Source organism: Oryzias latipes, chromosome 18 (genome assembly GCF_002234675.1).
Source record: "Oryzias latipes chromosome 18, ASM223467v1".
Classification (NCBI taxonomy): domain Eukaryota; kingdom Metazoa; phylum Chordata; class Actinopteri; order Beloniformes; family Adrianichthyidae; genus Oryzias; species Oryzias latipes.
Window position 1 is genome coordinate 2360874 of NC_019876.2, and position 21449 is coordinate 2382322.

Below are 21449 nucleotides of genomic sequence, written 5' to 3' on the forward strand. Positions count from 1 at the left end.
AGAAATTTGATTTGGTATACAAGGATATATTATTTGGTTTTTATAGTGTTAATAATTCACTAAGAAGGGAATACTATTTGATTAACCTTTTGATAATACTAGCCAAATTCCACATACATAAATGCAAATTTTCTGAAAAAAAGCCCTTATTCAAACTTTTCATGATTGAGTTAAACCAACATATCAAAGCAATAAAATATTCTTCCAACCCCAAAGCTATAAGAACCTTTGACACCCTGGAATTTTTTAAATGTACAGAATAGCAACTTACTGCTTTTTCTGCTCTTGTTTATAATTTTTGTTTTTTTCTCTTTTGTTCTTTATGTTCCCCTGGCACATTTTGTTACTCTTTGTTTTGTCTGTGTACTTAAAATTGACTTGAATTTGTATCCTGTATCTTCAATAAAGTTAAGAAAAAAAAACTTCATTCAGGAAAAAGCACCGGTGAGGCACAAGCCTTGTCAGTCCGTGTCTAAAGCTTGTTTCTTACCTGTGTGAAACTGAGTGGTCCACATTCATCTGTTGAAGAGGCAGCCGGTAAGAAGAGACTTTATCCGAGCGCTATAGCTGCGCGATCACTTGTTTCCTTGTTTGTTTGGTGTGTTGTGGGACCGGAGTGTGCGCTTCGCAAATGTTTGTGTGTACTTCAGGTACCAGTGGGAATTTTCAGCATTGAGGAATTAGATGTTTATTTCGTCGGTGTGCTTTGTAACTTTTGTAAATTTACACAGGGAAGTTCTTTATGAATGTGAATTTTTGCGAAATAATGAGATTTTAAAGTAATTCTTGAATAAATTTGGAATTGATACATTAACTTAAATAACAATGTTATTAAAGTAAATGAGTGATGTTGCTAATTAACTGAGGCACTTTAAATTACATAAATGTTTGTTGTTAATGTGTATGTTGAATTTGTAAATATTTATTACTGTTATTGTGTGTGTTTAAGGTTTTTACCTATTGATTGCTGCCAGATCAAATGGAAATGAATTAAAGTTTGGAAATTGATCTCAAGTGGCAGAATCTGAGTAAATCGATCTTCAACGTTGGACACTCAGCCCTTTTCAAGTGTGGGAAAAGTTCACAAAAAAGTAGAAACACTTGACAACCTTATAAGAAAAAAAAAAAAAAGAATTAAAAAAATGCTTAATCAATTATTGAAGATGGTTAAATTGATTGATTTCTAATGATATTACTTCAGTTGCTCCAAAAATAGAAAAATTGATTCATGATTTTTAGCTAATGTAATTTTGCACATATTTTAACTTTGATACTTTACATTTATTGCTATGAAGATTTTTGAAACAGTGTTATGTCTAGTTTAGCGATATAGTATTTTTTTAATCATATAAATGACTTTTATAAGTAACATAATCTGCATATATTTTGGATAACTGATCTGCATTTGCCATGTTGATTTCTGAAACAGTTATTTTTACAAAATAATTAAGTAATTCATCTTTGTCGTGTGCTTTTTTGATACTTAATGATTCTTAATTCTGTCTGATCAAAGCTAGGAAGCGGATATTGATAAATCCTGTAATAAAATGTTTCACTCAGGATAGATGCTAATACTTTATCCTTAGCTATGATGCTAGAGTCATCCAACACCAGTCTAGATGTTGTTTTTTGTTTTATTTCTCTGAATTAAATTATTATATAATTTTTACTGAGAGATTTTTGTATGTTTAGTCTGTTTTAATGTTATAAAGTTCTTTTTACAAGCTTTATGCTTTGTGTTTGTTTGTGGTAAAAACCGTCCTTACTTTAGTTGAGGTGCTGCAAAACAATTAATAAACTGTTAACTAGGTTTATTAATACATTTGTAAAGCTTATAAGCAGTTTGGTAACATGGATTTAGAAGACAATGGTCTGACTTTAGATGTTAATAAATCTTATTAACACTTTCAGGTATTTGCAAGACATCTATAATGCTAATAAATATCTTACTAGAACCCCAAACAATAATAATACTTCTTAATTTGTTAACAAAGGTTGTTAATAAATCTTATTAAGCTTATTAACACTGACACATTTGTTAGGCACCTATAATGTCAATAGATGCATCATTAGCATCTTAAAAACATCCTAATAATAATGCTTGTAAATGTGTTAATTTAATAAACCTTATTAGACTTATTGTACTAATAAATGTCTTACTTACACCCTATAAATTCATTTGTAATGCTTCTTAATGTGTTAACAAAGCTTGTTAAGGAATCTTAATATAAAGTGTTACCATTTTTTCTTAATGAAAACATAATTTAATATCTTTTTAGGGTCCAGATAACAGACAGCAGCTTCTAGAAACTCCAGGGAGAAAACGATCATCTGTTCTCTGCTGACACATCTGCTGCAGCTTGGAGGTTTACATCAAACACCAAACAGAAACTTTTCTCCAGAGTTGAACTAAAGAACAGAACATTCATGAACTTACCTTCAACATGTGAACAGAACCAGAACCACAAATATGTAGAAATCCACAGACAAGAAGAAGCAGAAACACAACAGATTTTCTTTGAGATCATAACTGAACCTTGACTGAGACAGGAAGACGGGTAGGTAGGTAGGTGTGAAAACATGATAGAGATTGACAATAAAGTTTACTTGAAACAAAATGAATTGTCTAATTAATGTACTACAGCAGCATAACAGTGTTAAATCTCACTTTTGGAATCTGTCTGATTGATTATATTTCAGACAAACAGGTTATTTCTGGTAGGCTTTCAGCCCCCCAAATGCCAAATATGTTTGGAGTAATCCCACTGATGAGTTCTATGATTTAGTTTTTAATGTTTTATAAGACCTAAAAATAGTATTCACAACAAGTTCCCTCTATTAAACATTGATATGTGGACTTCTAAGTTTTGCTTAATCCCTCTGATATGTTTCACAAAGACTCACATGATGTCACACATTAAGAAATTGTTGCTAAAAATGAAGCAGAAGTCCAGCTCTAAAAAATGATAAAAGAGCAAAGAAAACGGAATTATTTGATTTATTTCTTATCATTATTATTTCCAGGCTTTGTTTTGTTCTGCAGCATGTTCATATTTGTATAATTTTGACAGAATATATTTCTATGGAGAGCAAAATATTATAAGTTATTTAAGGTTTAACTTGAGTTATTCTGGATTAATGTTCCTGTTTTTATTCATATTTATGTTCAAAAAGTTCAGTTTAAAAAGTTTAAAAGTTTAGCTTTAGCAGAAAAGGATCTCAGCAAGCTGCTCAACGATCTGAACAAGGAAGGGAGAAAAGATGGCATGAAAATGAACAAAAAGAAAACTAAAATCATGTGCAATGAAATAGCAAGGAAAAGGAGAAGGAAAGGAATAATTGTGGATGGAGAACAACTGGAGGAGGTGGATGAGTATAAGTATTTGGGAAGACTGCTAACACCAGGAAATGAGATGGAGAAAGAAATAGACGAGAGAGTAACATCCGCTTGGAAGAGATTCAGACAGTACAGCACATTTCTGAGAGATCAAAAAATGCCCATGAGCCTCAAGAGGAAGATCATGAACACTGTCATACTGCCATCAATGACGTATGGAGCTGAGACATGGTCACTGACCAACCGCCAAAGAGAGAAACTGGCAATCACCCAGAGGAGCATGGAACGATCAATGCTGGGTGTTAGGAGGAGAGATAAGGTCAGGAAGGAAGACTTAAGATCAAGAACAGGGGTGAAGGATGTCATGGAGAAAGTGGTTGAAGCCAAAGGCAAGTGGGCAGGACATGTAGCCCGAATGAAGAACCACGAATGGGCTAAGAGAACAACAGAATGGACTCCGTGGGACAGGAAGAGAGGAAGGGGAAGACCGAAGAAAAGATGGAGAGATGACATCGAGCAGAAGGCAGGCAGCAGGTGGACCCAGAGTGCCCAAAACCGTGATGAGTGGAGGAAGATGTGGAGGCCACCCGCCAGCAGTGGCGTGACAGGCTGATGATGATGAAAAGTTTAGCTTTAGTGTGTTCAGTAAATGTTTATCTTCTTCGGCCCAAAACCTTAAGCGTGTTTTTAATTTAGGCCCCTGTGTTTGACCCCCCTGTAATATGAATCTAGAAAATTCATGCATTTTTTTGTGTAAAATGGCTAAATAGAAGATAGGGAACACAACAGGATGTTGTCAAATTTTGTATGTGTGCGGGGGGAGGGGAACCTGGTGGGGTTACTCGCCCAAGGAGTAAGTTAGTGTAGAACCTCCACTGGAATGAACAGACATGTAATCTAAATGAATACATTTGTACATCAAATAACAATATAGGGATCAGTAGCTCTCATTGATTTCAGAGTACAGTCCATGTTCATTGATGATGGATAACTGTGACATGATGGCTGATTTTAGCACTTTATACCGTCTATTCAGCTCACTGGGCGTCTGTACCGTAAACTAGAATGGAAACGCGCATGCGCAAAGTCAGTGACGGCTAGTGACACTCAGCGAGACGCACTTACACAGATGTCAGCTCCAGTAAAATGACCTAAACAGTCTTTAGGTGCTCGATGTTCCCGCTTCTTCTACCGCGACGACAGTGGCGTGTTTTCCACGGTGAGGGGGTCCCAGTCGGTGGGAGAGCGGCGCAGGAACGAGGAATTCAAGACAGAAACGGTGGGAAAGTGATGAGAATCCGAAACAATCATTAAAGATGCAGCTTCTGTACCAGCTTGGCGGATGTGGGCGGGAGCAAGCTGCTCAGCGAGAATCAGCTGAGCGCTGATCTGAAGGAACGAACGAAGGGAACAGAACAGAGGGGGGAAGGGATGGCATGCGGTTCTGGGCTGGGGCGGGGCCTTGGCTCTGTCAGTGTAATTTTTCTCACGTCGTGCTTCTGATGTTCACATTCGAGACGAGGGAACATCTATACGAGCATCTCGACCCTATTTAATAGCAGCAGCTCCGTCTTTCTCCCTCACTTATGGTTCACGATGTCTGCAGCAGAGTTCTCGTCTGTTTCTGCTTCTTCTGTGTGGATTTCTACATGTCTGTGGTTCTGGTTCTGTTCACATGTTGAAGGTAAGTCCATGAATGTTCTGTTCTTTAGTTCAAGTTTCTCTTTGATGTTTAGAAACTTCCACCTTTTATGGTGGTGGTTCTTTCTAAAGACTATTCAATGAACTAACGTCTGAATTTGGAGAAAGTTTTTTTCAATGGATTCAGACACAAAATGATGACAATGAGGAAGATTGGACACACGGTTTCTCTGTACGGGTGACTTTATTTTCTAAATTTGAGACTAAAAGTCAATAAAAATAATTAGCCTAACCCTTGAAGCACAGGTTTTGCTCAGAACAGCTGACATTCTCCGTTTTGGGTGCTTTGGGTGTTGTCATTCTCCGTTCTGGGTGGGCGGGTCGGCCTTCCTCTCCCGTTGTGTCTTGGAGGAGTGGCCTCAATTTTGTGACGTCACCTACTGGCTTTAAAAGCAGCGGCTCCGTCTTTCAGTTTCATTCTTGGTTCAGTCATGTTTGCAGCAGAGTTCTGTTGTGTTTCTGCTTCTTCTCAGGAGAATTGTTGAAACTTTGTTTCAATGTATTCAGACGGACAGAAAATGATGAAAATGTGACACACAGTTTATTTGAATGTCGGACTTTTGTTTTCTTTTAAAAGTCAAAAATAATAGTAAAAAATAAATAATAATAATCCCCCCCCCCCCCCCCCCCCCCGGCTTGTTCTTTTCCTGTTATTAAGTTACACTGTTTTGTTTTGGAGCGTTGTGATCAATAAAGTTATTTTAAAGACTTGAATTTGCCGGTTAAGATCAACTGAGTGAGCATGCGCGTTGAGTCTTTCTTTAACTACCATAGAATTGAACTTTTTAAAATGTTATTGATCCTCTGGAGGAGAAATGATCTCGATTCTATAGTTCTGCTAATTCATTTTGTTTTAATATTTTTTTACCGTTACAACAGTCTGCTGCAGTTGTCCTATTAGCTCAGAGTTAGTTTAGTTGTTTTGGTTCGTTATCTTCTTATCATCAGACCATTTTAACAGACCTGCTCCTTTCTTTACTCCTGAATGCAGTGGTTCTTCTCATTCTCCGTTTTGACTGTTTTCCTCCACTTTGGTCTGAAATCTTCTGCTGGTGCATCGTTGATACAATCAGCTGTTGACGCCTGATTGTTGAAACAAACACAGACGTCTTCGTCAACCTGAAGATGCTGGAAAGGAGACAAATAAATGAGAGCACTAGGGCACAGTTTGTAGAAATGATAAACCCTGAAAACGTCTCTGGTGCCAATGTTGATGAAATGCTGAATTCTGTTACTTCTAGCATCTTGAATGTTCTGGATGCCATTGCCCCTATGAAAGTTCAATTGAGAAAACATAGACAGAAAGCTCCCTGGAGGAATGATGATCTAGTCAGGGCACAGAAACAACAGTGCCGCAGAGCCGAGCGAAAGTGGCGCAAGTCAAAACTCCAGGTTCATTATGGAATATATAAGGCGGAGTTGTACGCTTATAACCAGATCTTATGCAGAACAAGGGAAAGGTACTTCTCTGAAATAATTGGAAGTTGCAGCAGCAACTCTCGTATCCTGTTCACAACAGTTAACAGATTAACTAACCCTCCAACCCAGCTACCAATAGAATTGGTTTGTACACCTAAATGTAATGAGTTTGCTGTATTTTTCAATGACAAGGTTCAGGGCATTAAAAAAGCCATCAACTCCACAACACATATAACTATCGAACGGCCACCTACTCACTCTAAGCTGACTCACTTTGTACCTGTCACTGACCAAACTGTCCAAGAGACCATCACCCGTCTGAGCTCGTCTACATGCTGCCTTGATGTGTTACCCACTAGATTTCTAAAGTCTGTCTTGAACAGTGTGTTGCCATCAATTACTCAAATAGTTAACATGTCTCTTCAATCTGGAATATTTCCAGAGGCATTAAAAACTGCAGTCATTAAACCTCTCCTGAAAAAGAGCGGTCTTGATCCCACTGTACTGAATAATTACAGACCTGTCTCTAATCTGCCATTTTTAGGAAAAGTCCTTGAAAAAGTTGTCTACCAACAGCTCACTGACTTTCTCTTATTAAACAATTTGTTTGATGTTTTCCAGTCAGGTTTTAGACCCCATCATAGCACAGAAACTGCTCTTATCAAGGTAACCAATGACATCCGCCTGAACACTGATGATGGAAAAGTCTCTGTCTTAATCCTGCTAGACCTGAGTGCTGCCTTTGATACTGTTGATCATGGGATCCTTTTGCACAGACTCCAAGACTGGGTTGGCATCTCTGGATCTGCCCTAAGTTGGCTCAAGTCTTATCTAGAAGACAGGAAATATTTTGTTGAAATTGGGAGTTGTGTCTTAGACTACATGGGCTTGAATTGTGGTGTGCCCCAGGGATCGATCCTGGGACCCCTTCTGTTCAACCTCTACATGCTGCCACTAGGGCAGTTAATACGCAGTAATAACATATCTTATCACAACTATGCAGATGATACTCAGATCTATGTGTCACTGACAACAGGTGAATATGGGCCGGTGGATTCTCTCAACCACTGCCTCCAACAGATCAGCGCGTGGATGCAGAACAACTTTCTCCAGCTAAACTCAGACAAGACCGAAGTTATTGTTTTTGGCCCACAGAAACAAAGAGAAATTGTCAGCAGCTACCTTCATTCTCTGTCTCTTAAACCCTCAAATCAAGTCAGAAATCTAGGGGTAATCATGGACTCTGACCTGAACTTTAACAGCCATATCAAGTCAGTAACATCAGCGGCATTTTACCACCTGAAAAACATTGCCAAAATCAAAAACATAATCTCAAAGCGAGACCTGGAGATACTTATCCATGCATTTGTCTCCAGTAGGTTAGACTACTGTAACGGCCTGCTCACCGGCCTGTCCAAACGAGCTGTAAAACAGCTTCAGTACATCCAGAATGCTGCTGCTGGAGTCCTGACCAGAACCAGGAAGTATGATCACATTAGTCCTGTGCTCAGGTCTCTGCACTGGCTCCCTGTACCTCAAAGAATAGACTTCCAAGCAGCTCTGCTTGTGTACAAGTCTCTCCATGGCCGAGCACCAAAGTACATCTCTGACATGTTAGTGCCATATGAACCATCTCGTACTCTGAGGACCTCAGGGGCCGGCCTCCTGTTGATTCCCAGAGTCAGAACTAAACAAGGGGAATCAGCGTTTCAATATTCTGCAGCTAAAATCTGGAACAGCCTCCCTGAAGGCGTAAGACAGGCCTCTTCTGTGTTCATGTTCAAATCTAGACTTAAAACATTTCTGTTTAGCCGTGTATATGACTGAAAGGTCCTATCTGCACTTTTCTTTCCTTCCTTTCTTTATAAATCTTTTTTTTTTTTCCTTTTCTTTTAAAGTAAATTTTATGTTGATTATTTCTATGATTTATTGTGATTTTAATGCATTTTTCTGTTTTGTGAAGCACCTTGAATTACTTTGTGTACGAATTGTGCTATACAAATAAACTTGCCTTGCCTTGCCTTGCCTGGAAAGTCGTGGGAGGAATAGCAAGTAGCAAACATTAGACCACTCCCACCCATTAGAGGACTGATCTAGTATCTACTGACAGTTCATCATAGTTTCTGCAGCCGTTTTCCAAGTCTAACATCTCTGCTCTTCACAAACTCTGAACAAGTCTGTGTTTCAGTCTTGGTTCAGTCCTGATGGATGAATTCTGGTCTGTTTCTGCTTCTTCTCTGCAGAATTGTTGAAAGTTGTTTCAATGTATTCAGACAAACAGAAAATGATGAAAATGTGGAAGATTTGACACACAGATTATTTCTACGTGGAACTTTTTATCCTTTTTTGGTTTAAACCAAAGTAAAAGTTTGTTAAATTTCTACCAAAACTTCTGCTGTGAATGTTTCCAAACCATGTTTTAGTTTGTTTTCCTCAAATGTTCCTCAGAAACTGAGTATTCAGTCAGTGATCAAAGACTTTAAAGTAGAAACTGTTTTGGTAGAAATGAGGTGAAAGACTGAAAACATTTGACTAAATGAATAATCATCAGGAATCATTGATTGAAATGTGTCTTTAGATAGAATTAGAAAAGACTATTGCTTTAATCCTCTTTACTCATTTCTGGATTGGATTCTAGTTTGGATTGGACTTTTATTTTGAAAGGATTTGTCTTTGGTCCAATCAAAGTCACATGTCCTTTGGTCTGATATCTATGTGGACAGAAATACTTTGGATCTTTTAGAAGCAGAAATCAAAGATTGAGAAGACATTTTCACTTGGAGGTAAAGACTCAGATTTAGAAAAGTTTCTTCCTGTTTTCTTTGTTTCCAGGTGAACCAATCATTGCTGCTCCTGGTGATGATGTCATCCTGCCGTGCCGCCTGGACTCTCAGGAGGATCTGCAGGATCAGACTGTGGAGTGGATCAAACTGGACATGAAGCATTTTGTGTATCTGTACTGGAGCAGGACGATCATAACTGAACACATGAACGAGTCGTTGATCCCGAGAGTGTCTCTGAACCAAGACGGACTAAAACGAGGAGACGTGACGTTAAAGATCAGGAACGTGTCGCTCCAGGATGAGGGGAAGTACAGCTGCTTCATTCCTGGGAAGAACTTCAGGGAGACGGTTCAGCTGGTTGTTGGTGAGTTTGCTCTGCAGGTTCTCCCTCACATGAAGAACATTTGTCCTGAACAGCAGGCAGGAAATGATGTCATCTCTTTGTTTCAGAGCCAAACGGAGTCAGAGCTCCAACCATGGAAACATCCCAGGTTGACATCATCTCCACTCCAGATCCAGGAGGAGACCGGATCTGGATCAGTCGCTCCAGACCGGCTCTCTGGATCCTTCTTGGACTTTTTACCTCAGTGATCCTCTCTGCTGTTTGTGTTTGTGTCTGTCAGAGGAAACAACCAGAAGTGAGTCCTGAATTCTCTGATCTCTCATCTTTCTGCAGGAATCTTCAGTTTCTAACATCCTTTGTTTTCTTCATGTAGGGTCAGAAACTTATGGAAACCTTTAACAGACCCTGAACCCACACAGCCTCTGGTGGCTGGAAGTGTTCATCAGTGGATCCATCAGTGTGAATGAGACTGAGACTGGAAAACACTGGAGGACAAAGTCAAACAGGAAATGGATTTACTTGAACAACACTTTTACCTCAAAGGACCAAAATGTTTTGGTTCCAAACATCTGCAATACTATTTCTACTTTTTACAATATTTTGATCAAACCACTTTTTGAGTTGAAGCTAAAATGTGTTAAAAAGCTTTTTGACCTGCTGTTTGTGAATGAAATCAGATTTCAGAAATAAGAAGGTCTAAATGAATGGAATGTATTTCCTGTGTGGATTAGAACTGTACACGGTGAAATGTGAGCACAGCTGATGGGGTTGACTTTGACTGGGGACATTGTCTGGTGGTGGAAGGAGAACTTAGAGGATCTCCTCAATCCCACTGACACGCCTTCTTTGGAGGAAGCAGAGAATGAGGACTTTGGGGGGAGGCTGTCCATCACCCAAGCTGAGTGTGAGATTGACAGGTGGATCAGAGCGGCGTCTGTAGTTATGTGGTCGCTGTATCGGTCCGTCGTGGAGAAGAGAGAACTGAGCCAGAAATCAAAGCTCTGAATTTACCGGTTGATCTTTGTTCAACACTCTCCAATGGTCATGACCCAAAGAACCAGGTTCTGAATACAAGTGTCTGAAATTGCTGCTAACCCGGTCCGGGATAAGCGGAGGAAGATGGATGGATGGATGGATGGATGGATGGTGTGAGAAATTTAATAATTATACAATGTTTAAAAGTGAACAGACAATTATAAGAATTGTATTCTTCAATTCTGCTCCTTTCCAATCGTGGAAAAGTTCAATAATGTGCAATAAACATGTAAACAAATGTTTGTGTGTTTGTTTGTGTTGAGTTGACGTTCTAGTTGGTGATGACACAGTTGTTCAGGAGAACATGGAGAATTGAGCCTTCATGTCCTAAACGTTGCTGATGGAAATCCTAGACTTTCATTCTCTGTTCTCTCCTATTGTTTTCATGCCATCATGTTCTTTCTGTCACCAATCAATCCATCCCATAATATCCCCATTGAAAAGAAATAGATGGAAACAAACATCTGTGGAGTTTTCCTGTCCAAACTGGGACTTTGGTTGTCATTTTAGAGCCAATCACATGGATGGGTTGATGTCCATCAGAGAAAAACTGCAACTGAGAGAAATGCTGCGTTCAAGTGCTGCTGGAATGATGGGAAAAATGACTGTCCCACTCTGAAAACACACAGGAAGGTCAGAAAAACAACCCATCTTCCAGCAGCACATGAATGCAGAAGAACTTTCTGCCCCTAAACAAAGGGATTTGTGTGTGTAGTGCGCCATCTATGGGGAGACATCATTTCCTGCCTGCTGTTCAGGACAAATGTTCTTCATGTGAGGGAGAACCTGCAGAGCAAACTCACCAACAACCAGCTGAACCGTCTCCCTGAAGTTCTTCCCAGGAATGAAGCAGCTGTACTTCCCCTCATCCTGGAGCGACACGTTCCTGATCTTTAACGTCACGTCTCCTCGTTTGAGTCCGTCTTGGTCCAGAGACACTCTCAGGATCAACGACGGTATCATGAATTTGGTCATGGTCTGTCCGTTCCAGTACAGATACACAAAAGGGATGCGGCCCTGTGGATCAGGCTTCATGTCCACTTTGATCCACTCCACTGAGAAACCACGCAGATCCTCCTGAGAGTCCAGGCGGCACGGCAGGATGACATCATCACCAGGAGCAGCAATGATTGGTTCACCTGGAAACAAAGAAAACAGGAAGAAACTTTTCTAAATCTGAGTCTTTACCTCCAAGTGAAAATGTCTTCTCAATGTTTGATTTCTGCTTCTAAAAGGTCCAAAGTATTTCTGTCCACATAGATATCAGACCAAAGGACATGGGACTTTGATTGGACCAAAGACAAATCCTTTCAAAATAAAAGTCCAATCCAAACTAGAATCCAATCCAGAAATGAGTAAAGAGGATTAAAGCAATAGTCTTTTCTAATTCTATCTAAAGACACATTTCAATCAATGATTCCTGATGATTATTCATTTAGTCAAATGTTTTCAGTCTTTCACCTCATTTCTACCAAAACAGTTTCTACTTTAAAGTCTTTGATCACTGACTGAATACTCAGTTTCTGAGGAACATTTGAGGAAAACAAACTAAAACATGGTTTGGAAAGATTCACAGCAGAAGTTTTGGTACAAATTTAACAGAATTTTACTTTGGTTTAAACAAAAAAAGGATAAAAGGTTCCACGTACAAACTGTGTCAAATCTTCCACATTTTCAACATTTTCTGTCCATCTGAATACATTCAAACGGACATTAAACAATTTTCCAGAGAAGAAGCAGAAACAAACCAGAATTCTGCTGCAAACTGACTAAACTGTGACTGAAACAAGCAGACGGAGCCGCTGCTGTCAAACTTGGTCTGATCTTTGTCTGATAGGCCACGCCTCTGACCAAATATGATCAAAGACTGAAAGTCAACTGAGTGGCAACAAAATAAAAATCTGAAAATCGGCTGTAGGAGACACGTGATGCTGTAGTATCGCGAGAGCCGACGAGAGGAGTGTGGTGAGTTTACTTGGCGGCGCGTAAGTTGTGAACAAACATTTTTGATTTATTTTATTACACCGCCATATTTAAATAATCCAGAAAGTTAAAAAATTAAAAAATCTGAAAAAGTTTGTCAAGCATTTGCCAGCCTGGATGACCTGGAGGACCTGGAGGATCTGGAGAATTACATCGACGAGTGTTTCAATACCTGCCTCATGAAGAAATCCAACACCGCCACTCCGTCCACCAAACGCAACCGTCCCGAAGACTCCCCGGGGGCTGCCTCCTCCCCAGGCAGCAACATGAGTGACATCCTGGATTCAATTGATAAAAGGCTCTCCAGCCTTGATTGCCGTTTAAATCTGCTGGAGATCCTCCATAAGGAATTCCAAGGTCTGCGAGAGTCTCTGGAGTTCAGCCAACAGCAGGTGCAGGAGCTCGCAGCGGAGAACCAGGCCCTCAGAGAGACCGTGAAGACCTTGGGCCACGACACCGCCCGTCTTTCTGAGGAAAACCGATCCATAAAGGAAACCCTCCTGGATCTTCAGGCGAGGAGCATGAGGGACAATCTAGTGTTCGCAGGGATTCCAGAAGAGGCAGGGGAAGTCCCGGAGAACATTGTTAAGTCCTTTATAGAGGTCCACCTGAAACTCCCCAAGGAAGAAGTCCAGAAGATCTCCTTCCACAGGGTTCACCGGCTCGGAGGGAAGAGGCCGGACAATCAGCGTCCCCGTCCTATTGTTGCTAAATTTGAACATTATAAACAAAAGGAGCAGGTAAAAAGCAGAGGGCGAGAGCTAAAAGGCACACATTATAGCGTGAATGACCAGTTTCCAGGCGAGATCCTCCGCCGGCGGAAAATCCTCTTCCCGCTGAGGAGGAAGCACCTGTCTGCTGGAGCCCGTGCGGTGGTTGCCGTTGATAAACTTTTTGTGAATGGCAAGCTGTTCCGGGACCCCGAGGTAACACCCTGGCTGTGCTGAAGGCTTTCAGAGGCGCACTGACATCTGCGCTGCCCAGAAGAAACCCGCAAACTTATTTAACTAAATAGGAAATAATCGGATCATCAATAATCCACACCTCTCAGGAAAAGTGTTTTTTCTTTCTCTCACATTCATGTTTCTGTTGTTGTTTCGTTGTTTTTGTTTTTTGTTCTTTCTCTTTTCCTCTCTCTTTTCTCTTGTCCCCCCCCCCTTCCCATTTCCTCATATGTGAATCAGGTAAAGTCAACGCAACCACGGTAAGTATTTATTTATGCACGGAACGGGCGCGCGCGCATACTAGCGCGCATAAGAGCATGCACACGCGATCCCGCACACACACGTTGATAAACTACAAAAACCTCACTTAGGCTCACACAGGACGCACGCAACATGCAACTCACAGCCAAGACACGTTCACCCACAACGCACAGCGCTTGTCAGTGTAGCAGAAACGCACAGCGTGCACGCGCACACGCACTATTTAGCCCTGCACTCTCCCGGTTAGAACAGCTATGAACAGTCTTAACATCGTTAGCTGGAATGTGCACGGACTTGGTTCTGGGCCAAAGAGATTGAAAGTGTTAAATCACCTGGATGATCTTAAAGCAGATATAGCTCTGCTGCAGGAGACCCATTTATCTTTATCAGCTGGTCATCTCCTGTGCTGTTCCCAGTATCCAGTTATGTATTCTGCCAGTTTCAACTCCAAACAAAGAGGAGTTGCAGTTTTGATTAATAAAAATGTTACATTTACTCATAAGGATACAGTTACTGACCCAGAAGGCAGATTAGTAATCATTAATATATCCATATAGAATAAGGACTTTTGCATCGCCAGTATCTATGGCCCGAATGTTGACGACTCTTCCTTCTTTCACAGATTCTTCACCTCACTCTCAGCTCACTCTGACTCCACAATCATTATAGGAGGAGACGTCAACCTGGTTTTGGACCCTGAACTTGACAGACTCAGCACAGCAGCAAATCAGCGTACATGGCAGTCTGCAAGTATTCTAAAGCAGTACATGAATGATCTGGGTCTCTGCGACGCGTGGCGCTCATGTCATCCAAGCACTAAGGGGTTCACCTTTTTTTCTCCAGTTCATCATTCACACTCTCGTTTAGATTATTTATTAGTCAGTAACTCCCTTTTGAAAGAAATTAAAAGTTCCAACATTCATCCAATTATTATCAGTGACCATGCACCAGTTTCTGTTACTATTTCAAGGGAAGTACCCACACCCTCGGGTTCAACCTGGAGGTTTAATACGTCTCTGTTAAAAGACCAGGAATTTATTGAATTCTTTAAAAAAGAGTGGGAAACCTTCTTAGAATTCAACAATACTTCTGAAATATCACCAAGTATTCTTTGGGAAGCAGCAAAAGCAGTCATTAGAGGGAAAATCATCTCTTATTCAACGCATAAAAAACGCAAAGAGAAAGCAGATTTATTAGAATTAGAAAATAAAATCAAAACTCTGGAGACTGCTTATGCTGCTTCTGCACAGGAACACATACTGGGGGACCTGAAAAATTTAAAGCTACAGTTAAATGACATCATCAATAAACAAACACAATTCCAGATACAAAGGCTTCAACTGGAAAGATACGAAAACTCAAATAAATCTGGCAAATTTCTAGCTAATCAGCTTAAAATTAATAAAGAAAAATCAACAATCACCTCTATTATGGACCAAACAGGGAATGTCACCCATGACCCGGTAAAAATTAATAATGCGTTTAAAGACTTTTATCAAAACTTATACACTCCACAGATCAATCCATCAGAACAAAGCATCAACTCATTTCTCAACAATATAAACCTGCCCAAGTTAAACGAAGATCAAATCACAAATTTAGACTCTCCGCTCTCGCTGTCTGAGCTTCATGAAGCTCTGTTACTTATGCCTAACAGCAAAGCACCAGGACCCGACGGCTTTCCTGCAGAGTTTTATAAGGAATTCTGGGAACAACTGGCACCAACGTTTTATAAAACGGTAAAATTTATCAATGAAAGCCAATCTCTACCACCTAACATGAACTCTGCCAACATTATCCTTCTTCTAAAACCAGACAAAGACCCCACGAGTCCTTCAAGCTATCGCCCCATTTCTTTAATTAATGCAGATGTAAAAATTATCTGCAAAGCACTAGCACAGAGAATAGAAAAAGTCACTCCTCACATAATTGACTTTGATCAAACTGGATTCATCAAAGGCAGACACTCGGATGATAATGTCCGCAGACTCGTTAACATAATAGACTTTGCCACCATCAAAAACCAGGAAATGACTATACTATCACTGGATGCTGAAAAAGCCTTTGATAGAGTAAACTGGAAGTTCCTCATTGCTGCCCTCCATAAGTTTGGGTTTGGAGAATCATTCATCAATTGGATCAAAATATTATATCACAACCCCAATGCATCAGTTAGAACTAATAAACAGACTTCCAACAGGTTTTTTCTTGGAAGAGGAACTAGACAGGGTTGCCCACTCTCCCCCTCTCTTTTTGCAATATTTATCGAGCCTCTAGCTGCAGCAATAAGACAGAATGAGAGTATTAAAGGAATTAAAACCAAACACAGCCATCATAAAATTAGTCTCTATGCAGATGACATATTACTGTTTTTAAGTAATATACATTCTGTAAATGAAACGGCAACAATCATTAATGAATTCTCTTCTATATCAGACTATTCCATTAATTGGAATAAATCTGTTTTATTACCACTGAACAGTAATGCGGAGCAAGGACTCACAATACCAGTTAAATCAGGCAATATAAAATATCTAGGTATTTATTTTTCCCCCAAAATATCAGAACTGGTGCAGCTAAACTACACCCCATTACTGAAAAACATACAGGACGATCTAACACGCTGGACCAACCTGCCTTTGTCCCTTATGGGCAAGGTAGCCACGGTAAAAATGAAAATCTTACCCAAAGTTAATTATCTCTTCTCAATGATTCCCACACAACCGCCATTAAAATGGTTCAAAACATTAGACTCATCCATATCAAGCTTTCTATGGAACAATAAACCTGCAAGAATTAGTCTAAAAACTTTAAAATCTGCAAAAAGCTGTGGAGGATTAGAATTACCTAACTTCCACAAATACTTTCTTGCAAATAGATTACAATACATCTTAAAATGGTTAAAAAATAATCCAGAAACCAACTCATGGTTAGACTTGGAACAGGCGTTATGTGGAAAGATCAACCTGTCAGATCTTCCATTTATTAGCCAAACAGTTAAAAAACAGGATTGTTTCAAAAGTATTAATACAAACGCCACTTTAACAGCCTGGTGGGAATTTCTCAAAATATCAAAATCATCAATTCAACCGTGCAAAATGACACCCATCTGGAACAACCCAGACATCCTCATAAACAAAAAAATTATCCACTTCCCAGCTTGGCAAGCAGGGGGCATAAAACAACTAGAGCACATAATTATTGATAGAAGATTGATAACTCCCCAGGAACTTCAAGACAAACATGGAATAAATAACTTCTTGGAATATCAGCAACTTAAATCAATTATTACTAAAAAGTTTAAATACAGAGACAACGATTTAAAGCTACCAGATGTAGTTACCACTCTGATCAATTTCTCAATGAATAAAACTCTCTCCAAAATATACAAACTTTTATGCAATTTAGATAACAATATTTCACTTCCGACAACAAAATGGGATGCGGATTTAAGCATCAGCACAGATGAAAGTTTTTGGTCAGAACTTTGTCTAAACACCTTTAAAATGACAAAAAGTCCAAATCTGCAGCTAATCCATTTCAAAACTCTTCACAGAATTTACTACACTGGACAGAGGATGTTCAAGATGGGTCTCAGTAACTCAGACATTTGTCAGCACTGTGACAGTAATCTACCCGACAATTACATGCATGCACTATGGTTCTGCACGCCTGTCCAGGCTCTCTGGCGGCAGGTATGTGCCGATCTATCAGTCTGGCTTAAGGTTTCAATCACAGCTTCACCGTCACTTTGTGTGCTTGGTGACATGAGTGCCATCGATGTAGAAGGAGGATTAGCATCTATCATTTTCATAACTCTTTGCATTGCTAAAAAAACTATTTTAATAAATTGGAAAAGCAAAAAAAATATAAATATAAGTCAACACAGAAATCTGCTGCTTGATCATATCAGCTTGGAAAAAATGTCAGCCCAAAGTTCAAGTAACTTCGAAAGAATTCGGTCTCTCTGGTCTCCCATAGCTAACTCCGTGACTTAGGGGGTGGGGGGGGCCTGGTCGTCGCTGCTCCTTGCCCTTCTGCCGTGGGCCGGGGTGGGGGTCGGGGCCTCCGGTGCCTGGCGGGGGTTGTTGGGGGCTCCGTTGGTCGGGGGATCGGGTCCGGCGCCTGGGTGGGGCGGGCTGGGGCGCTGCGTGGTCCTTTGGGCTTGGGTGTGGGGGTGCGTGGTGGGGGGGTGGGGTGGTGGTCTGGCCTGGCTTGGGGGGGTGGTCCCTTTGCCTGTGCTGGGGGGGGTCGGCGGGGGGCGCTGCTCGGGGGGGGGGGGCCCAGCGGCACTGGATGGGCTTCCCATCTACGCCTGGGGCTGGGATCGGCCCTTCCCTGGCTCTGGGGCGGGACGGGACAACCCTCTTGGGGCCCCCGGTCGCTCTGGGTGTCCTCCGCTTCGGCTGCGGGGTCTGGGGGGGGTGGGGTGGGGGGTCTTGTCGGCCCTGACCTGTGGGGGGGCATTCTGGGGGAGGGGGGGGGTCCACTATTGGTACGGGGCAGGGGGGGTTGACGGGTCGGGGTCTCCGCTGAGGCCATCGGCGGTTTCCCCGGCCGGTTGGCTGCCTCGGTCCCGTCGAGGCCTGACCAGAGCTCTTCTAGGGCCGGCGTTTGGGGGTGGGGGCCTGGGCTTGCTCCGGGGGGGGCCGGCGCTTTCTGGCTCCTCTCTCTCTGTGTGGGGGGGTGGTGCTGGGCCTGGGGTGTCGGCGCCTCCGGGGGTGGGGCCCCTGGGCTGGGTGGGCCTGGCCCCCTTGCTGGGGGGGGGGGGCGGGGGACAGCTGTTTGACCACCGGGGGACAGTTTATCAGCTGTCCCCAACTTACCCCCTTCCTCATATAACCTCATAATAGGGTGAGGGGGTGGGGGGCTTAGCCTGCGATGAGCCTTGGGGGGGGGTTTACTAGGCAGTGGCCCCCCTCCTATGGTTGCCGTATGGAGTGGGCCCCCCCTCTTTCGGTTTTATTTGCACCTTAGACATGTAGGGCCCTTGGTAGGGGGGGTGCTTGGACATCACTGCCAGCAAGCAGCGGATGTCCTCCTAGCACCCTACCCGCCAATTTTAACCGCACCTTGGACATTTAGGGCCCCTTGGTGGGGAGGGTGAGGGGACGTCACTGTGAGTAATCAGGAGACGTCCCCTTAGTGCCCTACCCGCCAATTTTAACCGCACCCCCCTTAGTACACACACCCCTCCCCCCTCAATATATACATCCCAACATAAACACACACACATGCACACACACACCATCTCAAACACACATACACGCACACACAATTTGCAAGGAAGGTGGGACCTGGGTCCATCTGTCCCCTGCCTCTTCCCTGGTGGGGGGTGCGGGCCCCCCTTTGCAACGGCGGCCGTGTCCCCGGGGTGCCGGCTTCCTGGGCCCGGCGGTGCTCTCTCCGCGCGGTGGGGGAGTTCACATTACATCTGAGCCGGGGGTGTCTGGTCCCTGGGGGGTGGGTTCTGGTCCTTGCTCCTGAGTGCTGGGCCCCGCCAAATTTCCAACTGTGGCCGAGCCTGGTCGGGCCATATTTATAACACCCCTTGTGGGCCCTCTTTTTTTCCCCGGGGTTCCCCCTCCTGGGCGGGGGCGGCGGGCCCCCTGCCTCGCTCCTCCCTGGACCAACCGTGGGCCGGGCGGATGGTTGCCTGGAGTGCGGAGCGGGTCTCCCTTGGGGGGTCCTGGCTCGTACCTGGGGTTGGGGCGGGGGGATGCCCGGAACTCCTGGGTGGTGGTGGGGTGCTCGTTTGGGGCTGTGGGCGTCCTTCTCCGGTGGGGCTCTGCGTTGGGTTCTCCCGGCGCGGCGGGGGGGCTGCTCTCCTGGTTGGGCTGGGGCGGCGCTCTCTTTCCCTCCGTGCTTCCCTGGCCTCTGGCTCTGGGGGCCTTGCGGCGGCCCTGCTGGCCCTGGCCTGGGTGGCGGGCTTGGTCGCCCGGGCGGCGGTTGTTCCCTGCCGGTTCCCGTGTGGCGTTGGGGGGATTCCGGCTGCCGCTGCTGCTGCGGTGGGGGTCTTGGGGTGGGGATGGCTGGGCACTCTCCCTCCTTCTTTTCACGTTCCACCATCCATTTTAGAAGAACATAAAACCTCACCTGAGCACAGGTGTTAGCTCACCTTTGCACTAATAGCTTGCAGGACTGAATGACTGAAATATTTCACACTAGTTGGTTATCAGGCATAAGTATACGTGTGAACACTATCTGTTTTGTGTACATGTCGACAGATGGACATTTTTGCAGCTAGCAGGTGTGTTTGTAACATTTGGGTGTGTGTGTGGACAGGCCTCGCCCTTTTTGTACTGCATTTGAACCTTACCATAATGATTAACAACCAGTAAACTTGTTGCTTTATGCTGCTTCATGGTCTTATCCCCCTTCCCCTCCTATTATCACCCTCCTACCCCCCCTCTCTCTAACGTCCCTCTCTCTTCTTCCCCTCTTTCCTTTTCCGTCCGGTCCAACACCAAAGATTTTCAGACATGATTGAAATTAATAAAGTTTGGCCTCAATTACAAAAGGGGTTTATTCAGACATACCTTTGGTTTGTCAGAAGATTAATAACCCCTCTTGTTAAAGTAAAATATGTCCAACACAAGAGGCCCTCAGCTCTCGTCTGTCTGCCCAGCTGTTGGACAGGACAAGTTAAAAAAAAAAAAAAAAAAAAAAAAAAAATCTGAAAATTAACATTCATCTTCTAAAACTTAATCATGTTCTTTTTTCTTAATAAAAGTTATTGCACTTTATGCTATTTTACAGAGATTCACATTGAGGTATACAATAAGAGAACAACTGCAAATATCACATCTACATATATTAAAAACAAGAATAGAATTAGAAATAAGCCAGGGGGTTTATTGTTTACTTGTTTACTTTACAACCAAACATTGAATCTTTCACATACAGACGGTTCTGATCACTTTTTGCTTCTCAGAACTAGAAAACTATTAATGTACAGATTTATTTTAGAAAAGAATACAGTGAAACGTGGTTTTTGACTAGAATATTTAAATTTGTGGATAAGAAATTTGGCCAAAATGAGCTAGAGATTTAAAAGTAAACCAGATTCCTTTGGTATAATATTTGATATTAGACCCAACAAGAGATCATTCCAGAATAAAATAACATAAAGCATCAATTTAGTCATGAATGAAATCACAAACTTCTGCTAAAACACTTCAACTTATAAAGATGGATGACTGTTTCAGGAGAATTGCAGCACCAAAAACCTACATTTCTCTCCATTCACTTCAATCCCTTCACTGTGATTATTTGAACATAGGGGCAGATGTCTCTTCTGCAGTTTTTATTTTTATTTTTACAATATAGTCAGAGCAGATTTTTTGTAGAAATATAACTTTTCCTTTTACTTTCTCCAAATTCAGACGTTAGTTCATTGAATAGTCTTTAGAAAGAACCGCCACCATAAAAGGTGGAAGTTTCTAAACATCAAACAGAAACTTGAACTAAAGAACAGAACATTCATGAACTTACCTTCAACATGTGAACAGAACCAGAACCACACACATGCAGAAATCCACAGAGAAGAAGCAGAAACACAACAGAACTCTGCTGCAGACATCATGAACCATAAATGAGGGAGGAAGATGGAGCCACTGCTATAAATACAAGCCAGAGAGCTA

The 21449-nt window shown here is 42.3% G+C and overlaps 2 protein-coding genes across 4 annotated transcripts in view; one reads left to right on the forward strand and one right to left on the reverse strand.

Moving 5' to 3' along the window:
- LOC111949253 (myelin-oligodendrocyte glycoprotein-like) overlaps positions 1-21403 on the reverse strand; it is a 56443-nt gene extending 35040 nt beyond the window's left edge. For both annotated transcript variants that reach the window (XM_023965988.1, XM_023965989.1), the window contains exons 1-2: positions 21301-21403; positions 11422-11757 (exon numbers count right to left, since the gene is read on the reverse strand). In XM_023965988.1, the coding sequence (XP_023821756.1) occupies positions 11422-11757; positions 21301-21391 (427 nt within the window). In that variant the 5' untranslated portion in view covers positions 21392-21403. The remainder of the gene's footprint in view (positions 1-11421; positions 11758-21300) is intronic.
- Positions 4444-10614, forward strand: LOC111949251 (myelin-oligodendrocyte glycoprotein-like). Of its 2 annotated transcripts, none has more exons than XM_023965984.1 (4): positions 4444-4616; positions 9290-9604; positions 9691-9878; positions 9957-10614. In XM_023965984.1, exons 1-4 carry the CDS (start codon positions 4511-4513, stop codon positions 9990-9992), a joined length of 645 nt encoding a protein of 214 aa, XP_023821752.1. In that variant the 5' UTR covers positions 4444-4510; the 3' UTR covers positions 9993-10614. The 2 variants fall into 2 exon arrangements, with proteins under 2 accessions (XP_023821752.1, XP_023821753.1); XM_023965985.1 differs by lacking the exon at positions 4444-4616 and adding an exon at positions 4825-5021.
- Positions 21404-21449: the final 46 nt, after the last annotated feature.